General features: G+C 41.6%; 1 protein-coding gene across 9 annotated transcripts in view; it reads right to left on the bottom strand.

Moving 5' to 3' along the window:
• Nucleotides 1-13140, bottom strand: part of cacna1da (calcium channel, voltage-dependent, L type, alpha 1D subunit, a) — a 73396-nt gene that overhangs the window by 24100 nt on the left and 36156 nt on the right. For 3 of the 9 annotated variants that reach the window (XM_084348370.1, XM_084348371.1, XM_084348372.1), the window contains exons 9-21: nucleotides 10795-10964; nucleotides 8823-8897; nucleotides 6453-6540; nucleotides 6124-6150; nucleotides 5564-5724; nucleotides 4668-4893; nucleotides 4353-4560; nucleotides 3950-4070; nucleotides 3728-3815; nucleotides 3598-3628; nucleotides 3362-3516; nucleotides 3153-3282; nucleotides 573-632 (exon numbers count right to left, since the gene is read on the bottom strand). In XM_084348370.1, coding sequence (XP_084204496.1) covers nucleotides 573-632; nucleotides 3153-3282; nucleotides 3362-3516; nucleotides 3598-3628; nucleotides 3728-3815; nucleotides 3950-4070; nucleotides 4353-4560; nucleotides 4668-4893; nucleotides 5564-5724; nucleotides 6124-6150; nucleotides 6453-6540; nucleotides 8823-8897; nucleotides 10795-10964 — 1540 coding nt within the window. Of the gene's footprint in view, nucleotides 1-572; nucleotides 633-710; nucleotides 771-3152; nucleotides 3283-3361; nucleotides 3517-3597; nucleotides 3629-3727; nucleotides 3816-3949; nucleotides 4071-4352; nucleotides 4561-4667; nucleotides 4894-5563; nucleotides 5725-6123; nucleotides 6151-6452; nucleotides 6541-8822; nucleotides 8898-10794; nucleotides 10965-13140 lie in introns of all 9 variants that reach the window. The other 6 variants (XM_084348369.1, XM_084348367.1, XM_084348373.1 and 3 more) reach the window with 4 other exon arrangements.

Below are 13140 nucleotides of genomic sequence, written 5' to 3'. Positions count from 1 at the left end.
ATGCACTCAGTCAGGGAAAGCAGACTGAACCATGCTCGGCAGGAACATGGTTGGTTTTGCCCCCTCTTTTATGGATAGTCTGAAGAGCAGTCAGTACGAGAGGCATGGAGTTAGCTTTGACTGGAGTTGACTTTGCGTCTTTCGAACACCTCCCTGCAGATGAAACTCAACTTCAGCCAATGCCTTAACGATGTTTGAACAGCCCATTAAAATGTGTTGCATTGCACAAAGGGGTTGCATCATGTTTTTTTTTTACATAATCTTGCATCATCAAAATCATTTCAGCGATGACTGCCCGAATGACGTGACACCCATGTGAGTAGAATGTAATGCTGATGTGATGTTTCCTTCCCCCAACTTGAGTTTCTTTGATTTAAGCAAATCTCGTGTTTGTGTTAGTGTGTGCAAAACTCCAATATTTAGTTTTGGCTTTTTTTTTTTTTTTAAAAGAGGTGCCATGAATAAAAAAAGTAAATAAGAGAAAGGAAACAAACAAGCCAGGTTGTACTGAGTGGCAGGTGACACACAAGGAGAGAATGCAGCAAGGCTCTCGTTGTCATTTAAGAGGTTACCTTCAATATGATCTCAAATGTAAACATACTAGTGAAGACATAATCTGCATAGCCTAGGACCTGGAAGGCAACGAGACGTTTGGAGTGTTATTGGGGTGAGGTTAGTCACAGCACAGACAGGGGACACAGGGCATTTACCTTCAAAACGATCTCAACAGTAAAGATAGCCGTGAAAGCATAGTCAAAGTAACCAAGTATCTGCAAAAAGCAACGTAGATGTTTAACAGAGACAGTTCATCGTGCAGCGTCATACATCATTATGTATACAAGATGAATAAAGATTAAAAAAAATTTTAAAACATTTGAAGCTTTCTCTGGAAGAAGATTGTTAGAGAAACACAGTCAATTTTTAATTACATGCACAAAGAATCTCGCAGTATATTTAAATTGACTCAAACTGTATTAAAATCAGTAGATTGCGCTGAAAGTTAAATACAAACATCCCTGAAGATCCCTAGATTGCTTTACACGACTGTGCCAGTGTGTTTGCCTGTTTTAGCTCATAACATATAAATTGCATATACTTAAAGGTGCAATATGTAAGACTTTTAGCTGAAAACATTCAAAATTAACTTAAAATGATCAACTGAGAGTGAAGAAAGAACAGGTTTGACATAATGTCAAAGACAGCTATGTCTTGTGTAGCAGACACATCTACTGAAGTTAGCATGCTAACCATCGGGCCTTCATAGTCAAAAACCTCCTCCCGCCTAAACATCAACTTTACCCTGGTAGTCCGGCTAGCTGCATGGCTAACTGAGCTAGCTAGCCAACGACAGCTACAGTCATGGATGTATAAAGAGAATGCAGTTAGCGGTTGCTATGGTGATATGCTGCTCCCTACAGTATTTGTTTTGAGGATGAATTCAATATGCGACCCATTTTTACATAGTGCACCTTTAACATTAATGCCAAACAAATTGTAAAATTATTTTAAACCTGCAAGATAGCAAGGGAGGTGTGCTGCTTGACATTTAAACATCCCATCAAAACAATCAATGCCTTATCATTGAGCTGTGTCCTCAACGACTTACAGGCAAGATATGGCCAGAATTTTAAGGTAGCTACAAAATCATAGGGGTGTCAACAGAGTAAACAACAACTGCTGACCTTTGCTGGCTATCCTTGGCTATAGCTAGCAACTGTTAGCTATTAGCTCATACCCCAAATAGCCTCAGAACCAGTGTTTTGACGACTAAACGAGGCAAATAAGCTCATTTTAGTTCCGTTAAAGACAGAAACTTGAATTCAGAAGGTGAACAACTGTATTTCTTGTTTTGTAAGGAAAATAGTTTCATTTCTTGACATTTTTCTGAGTTTTTTTTGTTCCGTTTTAGACTAAGTAGCAAGCTCGCTGCTTTTACATCTCCCAGCTGAAACTACGAGGGCCATCAGACTTTCTTCTCTTGCAGTACAAAGTGGTATTATGAGCTAGTTGGTTAGCATAGGCTACTAACTTTTAGATATCTCTGCAACATCGTACGCAGACATCTTTGACAGAATGTCAACACTGTTGTTTTCGTTCACACTCTGTTGATAATGTAAGTTAACCTTTTGAATGATTTAAACTAACTTTCTCGCCATATCTTATAAATCGATCCTTTAATGCAGGTAACATCTCTAAAAACTTTCCTTTATGGTGCATTTTAGGACAATCCGACATCTGTAATGTGTGAGTGAACTTCTAAAAGCACTGCACTCATAAGCTATGATGCTAGAAAAACATTTACAAGAGAAAAAAACAACATTGTCAAAAGAATAATGTGAATATGCTGCTGTAGTTTCTTGGTTTTTAAAGGTTGCTGTTGAGCACCTAACCCCTAAATCATGAAGGATGGAACAGACCAGTATGAGCTGGGTCACCAGATGCCGCCATTAACTTTGTAGTGCACGGTATCTTCGAGCATTTATCCCAGTGTCCTGACAGGACCAGTCTATGTCCTGGTAATTACACTAGAATGAATGTTTTTGAAAATAAACTGTGAGGCATCTTTTTATAATGTGCCAAGGACGTAGATATTTTCAAAGGAAAAGAAGCTCTAGATTTTCTCTTTCTTCATCATCTGTTGCCATCGCTAATGTGTAAAGGTGGAGAGAAAGTCTTCAGCAGAGAAATCTGTGATTTACAGGCAGATTGGTAGAGTTCAAACTCACAGACACAAAAGATAAGAGACTTTTTCAGGCCAGTAAAATGCTATCATTGACATCCCTCTGAAAACAAATCAAATGAATTGTTTGTTTGTTGCTTCACACGTGATGCGTGCAGAAAATGCTTTACGTCCAGAGACGTTGTTGATGAACGATCTTGTGAAGGTGCTTTTGTCTTGCATGTCAAACAATTTTTAAGTGTTACTAAAACAAACATTTTTATGTTTCTTTGGAAAATTGTCAGCAGTAAAATAAAGTATGCAAGTTATAATAAATGGGCTAAAACATGCAAAGCCACCAGTATGGTCATTAAAGGTCCAAAGAACTATAACACAAAATGCTACAGATATAAATATATTGTCACTTCACCTCTTTATCTTTGCTACTTAGAAGCCATAAATACAAGTTTCTATTGCAGGTTTGTGGACTTACAATATTGCGAGCGGAGAAGTTTCTGATTGGATCCTCAGCAGCGAGTGAGACGGAGCTGAGCATGATGAACACCAGGATGAGGTTGGTGAATATGTGATGATTGATAAGCTTGTGGCAAAACACCCGAAACCTGGAGGACGAAGGAAACAGTGTTAGTTCGTGTCCACACGTGTTAAGTGTGCTGAGCACGACGTGTCAGGGTTTCCTACGGGTTTGTTCTGCTGAAGATGAAGAAGGCGCTTCCCTCCGGGATGGGAGTGATCTTCTCCTTCTTGACCAGCTCGGAGATGACCGGCCGAGGCCCCGATGGAACTTCTGGATCCTCCTCCTCGGCCGCCGTCTCCTCGTTGTCCTCCTCCTCCTCCTACAGACAAGCGGAAAGTGTGTCAGTGTATTTAACTCCTAGTACTGTAAAGATAAGTCACTGTGTGATGATTAAGGATACCTTCTCATCTTTCTCATCGTCCTTCTTGTCCCTACAATGAACAGATACAATGTTATGAATAAGAGAAATGAATAAGAGTTTGGGCATGTAAAGCTCGAACAGAGAGACACAGTGGAGATCAAGCTGTCACCCTTTCTTGTCTCCTTCGTCTGTGTTGAGGGACTCTGCGTCTGCCAAGTTGTCCACGGCGATAGCCAAGAAGACATTCAGGAGGATATCTGAGCAGGGTGTTCAGTAGGACAACTCTCTCGATAAAAGCATGGCTTTATATTTCCTTTTAAATGTTAAGTTTACATTAGCTCATAGATTCGCTGCAGTTTTTGAGCATGTTTGTGTCAGCGGCAGAGGATACAGTTTCCGCAGATGAAGAGGATGATGAAGTAAAAGCACACGATCATCCCAGAAGAGGACGGGCCTCCGTACGCCATTATCCCATCGTACATCACAGCGTTCCAGTCTTCTCCAGTCAGGATCTAAAATCCATCAGAATAATTATTTTGTGTGCGTCAACAGTAGCGGGTCATGCTCAATGATTATAGAGGGTGTGTAGACATTTTTCACGTGGTAAACCACGCTAATCCCTGCTGAGTGGCCACGATAAACCTGGTACAGCTTCTATAACTGGGCAGATACCAGGAGATGGATGTGTGCGATAAAAACAATGGAGTACACTGAGGTAGTACACTGTCTTTGTATTTTTCTAAAAATGTTTTATTGTTGTTGTACAGTTACGTCCTAATCTGAACTGTAAATACCTGAAACACAGTCAGAAGGGCTTGGGGGAAGTTGTCAAAGGTACTCCTCTTGGTCTGGGTCTCGTCAAAGTTGAACTTCCCACCAAACACCTGCATGCCCAGCAGGGAGAAGATGATGATGAAGAGGAAGAGCAGCAGCAGCAGGGAGGCGATGGACTTCATGGAGTTGAGCAGAGACGCCACCAGGTTGCTCAAGGACTGCCAGTGACTGTAAAGAAACACGGAGCAGCAGAGGGAGAGAGAGCCAGGTGATCCAGTGAACACCACACATACACTCAACACACACACACAGTCGGAGCATGGTATCAGTCTCACCGCGTGACCTTGAAGATCCTCAGCAGGCGGACGCAGCGGAACACAGAGATACCGAGCGGAGACATGATTTCCAGTTCGACCAGGATGGTTTCAGTGATTCCTCCGCACACCACAAAGCAGTCGAAGCGGTTGAAAAGTGAAACAAAATACGCCTGTAGCCCGAGACTGTACATCTTCACCAACATCTCACATGTGAACAGGGCGAGCAGCACCTTGTTGGCCACATCTGAAACACAGAGAGAAGAAGATTCAAGAGTTTGTAATGTTATCTATTTCTCTTTCTTTTGGGTGAATTTTATATTGTTTTTGAAATAGTCGATATACTTTTGTACTTTTTACTAAAGATGTTGAATGCAGGACTTCCCTTTAAGTATTTCTACACTGTAGTATTGCTAATTTTACTGATTACTTCTTCCACAAAAAACAATAAAAATACATATAGTATCATGATGGATAATCATGAAATACGTAATACATTTTCAGTTAAGTAGGTGTCATGGTTCTGTGTTTTACCCCTGTGATTTCATGTTTTATGTTGAAAGCCTCTCCTTGTTTGTTGTGTTTTACTTCCTGTCTTTGTCTTTTCCCACCCTGTTACTGTGCCCCTGTGTTTCATTTATTAATTAACCCCCGTGTATTTAAGTCTCCTTGAAAACTCCTTTGACCGTCATTTTGTTGCCTTGCACTTTGGCTTTCAGCTTTTGGCCTTTTGGTCCTTTTATGTCTGACCTTAACAAGTGAAGTAATCATGATAAAACAGGAAAAATGTTAAAAAACCCATCAATGCAATTTCACTGAAATGTGTTAATACTTCTTACAGATATCCTACTAACTAAGGAAACAGATAAATGAGGGAAAGAATTAGACTTCAGTGTGTGCTGCAGTGTTGTTCATACCCTGCACTTGAGTCAGCCACATAGGCTGGTTGTAGTGCTCTGACGATATGGTGAGAGTGTTGAGGAACACCAGGATGATGACCAGCCAATAGAAAGGCACCGATTTGACAGCCAGTCGGCACTTCCTGCGGCAGAACCTGTTCCAGCGGCGCCAGCGCCGACTGCAGGAGCAGAAATCATCGTCAGTACAAAGAATAATACTAGTACAGTATGACTCACTTTGAAATCACTACGGTCTGTTTCCATTAATAATACGAATGCAGAGGAGTAGAGGGGGATCAGCCACAGGGGGACTGCATCAATATATTTTTTGCAAGTCATACTTTACAGTAAATGAGCTGAAAAATACTGCGTAAGACTATTCTCTACAAATATCTTATGGTACATGCTGACTTTCTAAAAGTTGTTGATTTATCATCCGAAGTAAATTCTCATTAAAATACAGTAAAATGAAAGGCAAGCACTTACAAATAAAATCTGTATAATCTAATGCAGGCACGCACGCTGTAGTTATAAACTATATGCGTCATGCAGAGACACAGACCCACAAATATACTGACCTGAACTTTGACTTTGAAATTTTTTGACTGAAAGAAAGAAGAATTAGTCAAAGTTTGACAGGTAAGTACAACACAAAACCTGTCAGAAGCATTTCAGGGCAGGAAGACAATATAAACATGGAGGTGAGTTGTTGGTTCAACCATTTTTTTTTTTGAAAGTTGAGGATAAATGTGGTGACAGAGATTCTGAGATTTGAGACTGACAGACTGAACTTTGTAGAAATGGTTGCACCACAAGCGACAGCAATCTGATGTACTGTAATTCAAAGTAATAACAGTGGTCGTGTTTTTTTAAAAGGATTGATGTGCAAAGTGCTGTTCGTTCTCACCACAGAGGTCCGCAGCACGGCGTCTTTTCATCCTCCCCGTTTTGATTCTCAGTGTTCACAGATTCTGTCTCGCTGGCTGGAACGCTCGCTGCGGCAGCGGAAAAAAAAGCAAGACGTTTACAAAAAAAATAATCACATGCAATGCGCAGTGGCACACGATTCTCCAGATGAAACACAGTGCAGTGCATCCCAGGGGGAAGAAGTGTGAAAAGAAATAAAGTGGAGACTGCCGGCATCACATCAGGCTATTCTATTTTTTTCAAAAACGAAGAAAGAAGATAAAGGAACCAGCAAAGATAAAAATGATTACACTCCCAAAAATATATTCAAGTGCATCACAATAATTTCCTACTGATTATAAAAGAAGAAAATTGTTTTATTTTTCATCTCCAAAGCCATGTTGCAGCCAAAAAACTTTGGCCCTCATAGAAATGAAGGAGCTAAGCGCTGTGGCTGTGCATCACTGTCATCATTAGTATCATTTACCAAGTGCTGAAAGGGAGCTGACACGGGACAGGCGAGTGGACAGCTGCTCTACGAGGGCTGACTGATGCAGACAATGAGGAGTAGAGGGGAAGAAGGGAGCAGGCCGACGAGGACAGAGCTCTTAAAGCTGTCTCTGAAATGCTACACTCAGAGTACTGCCAGCGCTTTGGAGAGACTGTCGGTGCAGACAGACGATGATTAACTGTGTGAAACGTCTCAGTGCTTTAACTCGTACGAGGGAGCGCCGTGTGTGCTAGCGCTTAGCTTATGAAGACGTGTTGGCTTTGATTCCTGAGTGGTCGGACAGCTCTCAGCTCTGAAAATAGTGCTGACTGCTGGAGTAGTGATCTGGGTTTAGCCCTGTTTCCTATATTCACACTGAGCCCCTGCTTTTGAAATGGGGAAGGAAACGGGGCGTGCCTGCTATCAAACGCAGCTGCATGTCTACTCCATATTAAACTCATTTAATGGGTAAATGATGGGCGTCTTTTATTTAGAACCAGTAGACCGTTCACAGGAACAAAACAGGGAGGAAAAAAAGGGAAGAGAAAACGGAAAAGGCTGTGATGCTCGGACACGACGGGATAAACACACTGGTAAAGCACACAGTGATGAGGTATTACATTAGGCTGCACACAACACACTCAAACACACACAGACTCACTCAGCAGTCAATCAGGATGCTCCAACTGGAACTGCTGCCTACCCTTTGGATTTATTTTTTAGTTTTAAGTAAAAATCTGCTCACTTACAATCAACGATTCTTCACTGACAGAATCATTGATGTTGATTTTGTGTTTTTTAACCTCTGCCAAGTAGGTTTTGTTTCCATTTGTGTCCGGATTACACAAAAACTACTGGTCAGTTTTCCATGAAACTTGGATGGCCCAGAATAAACCCCATTAACCTTTGGTGCAGATCCGGATAAAGGGACAGATCCAGGAATCTTTTCTCACTTTCTTTAACATTGTGAGATAGAGCCTTTTTTGACAATGTTGTTGATTTCAGGCGTATTTAGGTGGCTGGCGTCTATGAGTGGGTACGAACAGGGCACTGTTGGGCCTTGGCAGAGGTATGTGTTGTCATTCCAGTTTTTTTTAATTTTTGCGTGCAAGATGGAAAGCACGGCAGCAGCACGTGATTAAAACAACACATTTTTTACCTCAGCACTTCAGGTACATTTTGTTCTTAATGTAGTTTTTTAAATTATTTATGGTATTTTGCATATTTGCACATGTGAGGTTACAGTCCGCTCACATATGGCCATTAAAAAAGTGATTAATATATGTCAATTGCTACACTATGAGCTCTTTCAGGCAAGTTCCTAACAATGTTGGTTGTAATGGTAATAAAGATGGGAATTTCTGCTGCTCTCAATGGAAATTACTTAAGTAGTTGTCTTGAAGAAGTGTGGGATCACGAGAGTTTTGCCTTCGTTCTTTATCAGCCACCATTGCCGATGAAACTCTATCTGACGTACCTCGGGCAGAAATGTTCACAGACGAGGTAACGTTTAAAAGTTTAATGTTATGTTTAGTCATGTTTGCTGACCTCCTTTCTCACTCTGATGTGTCACCTAATGTTTCCCGGAAGTTATAGCAACAGGCGAGAAAATGAAACGCACCCTGAATAAAATTACAGATTTTTAAACATTGTTGGAAACTTTTGGGATAACATGAGTATACACCTCCATAAAATAAAGAAAAAAAGGTCTATCTGACATTTTATCCAGAAATGTAACATATTATCAACACAGATTAATTTGAGCATCAAACACACACTCTTAGGTGCACACACATACACACACACACACACACACACACACACACACACACACACATACACAAGAGCAAGAGAACACTGAAGGGAAAGCACAGGATTTACCATGAGTGTCGGACGACTGGCTGAACCACCCAAACCTTCCTTTCTTCTTCTCAGTAAGGTCAGCCAGAGTCACCCCTTCATGTGTAATGCATGCAAGTCCATGCATTCAGACACAACGGCACAGCAGAGGGACAAATGGGGGAGGGGGGGCGAGAATGGGCTGCTATCAAAATGGGTCAGAGCAGACAAGCACCACAGGACAACAACAGTATTCAAAATATCAATATCCAACAATGACAAGAGCAGCAGGAGCCACAGGGGCCGCGGACACTGAGGAGGGCAGAAGAACAACATGGAGAGCTGTTAGTCACTGGAAGCGCCTGCAGGTGACGAGGCAACACACACCAAAAGCCAGGATGGATGTTGAAGAAAAGCAGTATGGACCTGCCTCCTCGTAACCTCCACAGCTTTTACTCAGGCGCCTCTCACTTTATGGTTAAATGTTTGCTGTAATGAAAACTAAACATCCGACTTTAAACATGAGGAAGAGGAAAAGACAGGAGGGAGAGGCAAAAATGAGGGGAGAACATAATGAGCACACAGAGTGCAGAGATCCTACTGTACGCTCAAACTATAAGGTGTATCAGTCGCAGTTTCTCTGTTCTGCATCATGTGTGCTGCTTATATAAAGAGGATTTGGATTAAGAGTTTTTCTACTGCTCAAGTAATATCATTTTTTTTCCTTTTTCCCTTCTCAGATAAACTCTCGTGGTGCTCACAGCGTGCTCCACTTCCATCAGTGACATACATTGAGCGCGAAGATAAAACAGTCAGTGCAGCTCTGCGGCAAACACCTTTTATGTGTGTATATAGGTCTCTTTTCTCTTAGTGAGTACATGCCTCGATGTCCACATGCAGGTGTGTGTGTCTAAGCGTTTGTGTGTGTGCATTGGTGTGCATACGGCCAAGAAAGTCTTGTCGATTATAGCACTAATATCACTCGCTGGGAATAGCACTCGCTCATCGAAATTTCATCATCAGTTGTTAATGAAGTGTAAACTGTCAATCTGCAAGAGTTATTTTGCCGTTGTTACTGCTTCAGCTGATTTACTACAATTCCCAGAGTTCATTTTTGCTAAATTCACTAATTTTACACATAATAGTGTGTGAGAGTACTACTGCATCTGTGAAAAAAGTAGTATAAAGCCTTTTTGTAGCTCCTGAGGAAGCTGAATGTAATCTCTAAATAGCCTCCAGTGATGTCACTCAGTGGCTGAGTTGCATTGTGGGTAATGTAGGCATCATGTTATAAAAAGGAAGAAGAACAATGAGTCTAACAGTGTTGTAGCAGTGCAATGCTACACCAGTGGACTGCTTTTCAAAACCTTTCGCTTACATTACCCACAATGCCACTGAGTGACATCACTGGAGGCAAGTCATCAGGTTACATGCTGCTTCCTCTGGAGCCTCAAAAGGCTTTTTACTACTTTTTTCACACATGAGGAAGTACTCGTCAAGACCTGTAAACACACTCTAATGTGTAAAATTGGAGGAGTTACCCTTTAATCATCTTTAATGTCATCCTGCATTTCATTGTTAAAATCTGATGCAGATGAGTGTGACGCTTTAGAGTGTCGGATCATTTTTCCTAATTAATGCCGTCTGTATCTGTGCTCGATGTCACCTGGGGAAATGAGAGACAGCGTTATTTGATAAATATTTCTCCTCCAGAGAGAAATGACTTTTCAGCTGATCCGCTGTGTTTTCCATTTTTACAAAACTCCCACAAAGACACATCATAGATTTCTGGAGTTCAAACTCTTTCATATGCTGATTATGTAAACATAAGGCCTAATTATAGTTGCAGAAATCACAACCCCCTCAAGCCAACAATAATGCACCCTGCTTGATATTTTTCTCAATGTAGCAGGAACAGATTCGATCAGCTTGCTGTATCGGAGGGCGCATGCGACGCCGGCGCAGCATTACTCTTCCCTGCGTGAAGGAGGGAGGGTTGGGGGAAGGTGCTTACGGTTGCGCTTGCTCTCCTCATCGGCCTCATCTTCGTTGTCGGGGTCGATGTCTTCAGCCTGAGTGATCCAGTCCAAGTAACCCTTCAGATCCTCCTCCAGCTGCTGCTTCTCTCGCAGCTTCTGGAAGTCTCCACGAGCTTTGGCCTTCTCTCTCTCCTTGGAGAACTCTCTGGGTTTGCAGAAGCACACGTGGAGAAAACAAAAAACAAACCAAACACACACACACACACAAAGACAAACTTACTTTCACGGCAAACAACAAAAAGATTTTTTTCCACACACAAAATCATCTGCATCTTTGTCCATATCGTTTCCTACATAATCACATGCTTCAATCACAACCTCTCAATGCCTTGTGTGTTTTTGTGAACCTTAGCCACTGGAGGGAGATGTACACCTTTGAAAGACAACAGCACTATATTTAGAGCCCAACAGTACAGTAGCTTATCCTTCAGGGGAGCATCTTAATCATACATAAAAGGCAATTTAGGTAGACAGATTGTTTCAAGAAACGTGCAACATCTAAACTGATACATTACATAAAACGACTGTGGAAGCTACAATCCATATTCAGAGGGCAGGAGGTAAATATATTCAGTGCATGCTGGGATATTGTCATTACTGAGAAAAATGTGCATTTAAGCTGTGATGATTGAAGAAGAAAAACATAGAAACAAAGCAGCATGGGTAAAACTGTGTTTCTAAAGTCGATGCGGATAAAAAAATTATTCCCATCTCAAGCAGCCTCTGAGTTGATGATTGTGTTAACCTTGTTGGCTTTTTTTAAAAAAACCAAAAAAAAAACCATCAGGCTCTGCTGGCTGGTCAACCATCCACAGTTAATTCTACTGTATACTCCACCCCCACTCCACAGAGCTGGGAAAGCAAACGGGGGTCTGAAAGAGCTTAAGAGCGCAGAGGGAGTGAAGGGCGAGGAATAAGATTAATTTCCCTCTCAGGAGGTTGGGTGGGTTGAGGAAGGGGTGGTGGAGGAAACGCTCACTTTGCAGTTGCCGCAGAAAGAACGTGATAGTTTGGCGCCAACAAAGGTCAGGGAAGAAGGGCTGAGAGAGAATATACATTCATCTCAAGGTGCCAGTGCAGAATGGCCAATCACGGGTTTAATATCTCCATATTTCTGTTTAAAGATTATTAGGATCTATGCATTTGAGTGGCTGACATCACAATAATCTGCAGCGTATAAACTCATTTCAGTGTTTCCCACATCTTTTTCAGAATCTCTTTAAAATTTTGGCAACATAGTGATGTTTTAATTGATCACCTTGACGCACACACTGGCTTGCCCTGCATTTCTTGTTAACTCTGCCTGTATGTGTGCCTGTTTTCTTCACCAGCAGTATGTTTTATAGCGTAAAAACAAATCTTGCATTTTGGATTTTTTTTTTAAACCAACCTGAAACAAATGACATCACACCAACCAGGTTAGCTTGTGAGCTTGTATGAAATAACGGCATAAGTGCGCCTAGATTAAGTAGGAGGGGTGGCATTACAATCAGTGCGTTTACAGGAGAGACACCTCTCCTCTCTATCTGCAGAGCATGTTCGAAATCCTGTAGACAGCAGGGGCAGATCAAGGGCAGATTGTCCACTAGCTAGTCGATCACAGATCAGCAACAAAAGTAAAATTTGCTAAACTGGGTCACCAGATATACCTGGGCAACATCTATGTGTGGGAAACACTGCTTGTAAAGGCTGACACTACAACAAATAGAGCAAGTAATTCCAGTAATAAATAAATCACTGCATACACGCTTTGACAGTGTTGGGAAGTAGCTACTTACATGTAACTGGTTCCATGTAATTTAATTACATAATTAACGTAAATGTAATTCGACTGTGTTGGAAGCGGAGGTGCTTAGTGGTGCAACAAGCCAAAAAAGCACAACTTCTTGAGTAAATAATTACCCAGATCTTCTGTGTTGTGGGAATAAAACGGTTTAATCATGCAGCTGAAAGGATCAAATTCTGACAGTGAAAAGAATCATGTTGCAGAGGTTGTGACACAAAAAAACAAATAAAAATGTATCCACAGTTTTACAGCCACTTCTTTTGCAATGTACGCTTGTGGGAAAAGTATTTTTGGGCTCCAGTACATTACGTGACGCTGTAATTACACAGTGTGGCCACTATGTTGAATTGGCTTCAAAGGCTGCTGCTGCTGGGGCTTGGTAGGATGGACTACCAGGAGCTGTCTCTACATCTGCACAGGCTCCAGTCATTGGACAGTATGCCCTCAAAGTCTGTGTGTTGATTGTGATTGGTTGTCTAGTTTAAATTTGCACCGCTTCTCGTCTGCTAATTGGGCATTGCTCGCTTTGACTGAT

Source organism: Pagrus pagrus (assembly GCF_965226575.1).
Source record: "Pagrus pagrus genome assembly, chromosome: 3".
NCBI classification, from domain to species: domain Eukaryota; kingdom Metazoa; phylum Chordata; class Actinopteri; order Spariformes; family Sparidae; genus Pagrus; species Pagrus pagrus.
The sequence above is the reverse complement of the archived record's forward strand: the minus strand, read 5'-3'. Positions and strand labels throughout refer to the sequence as shown.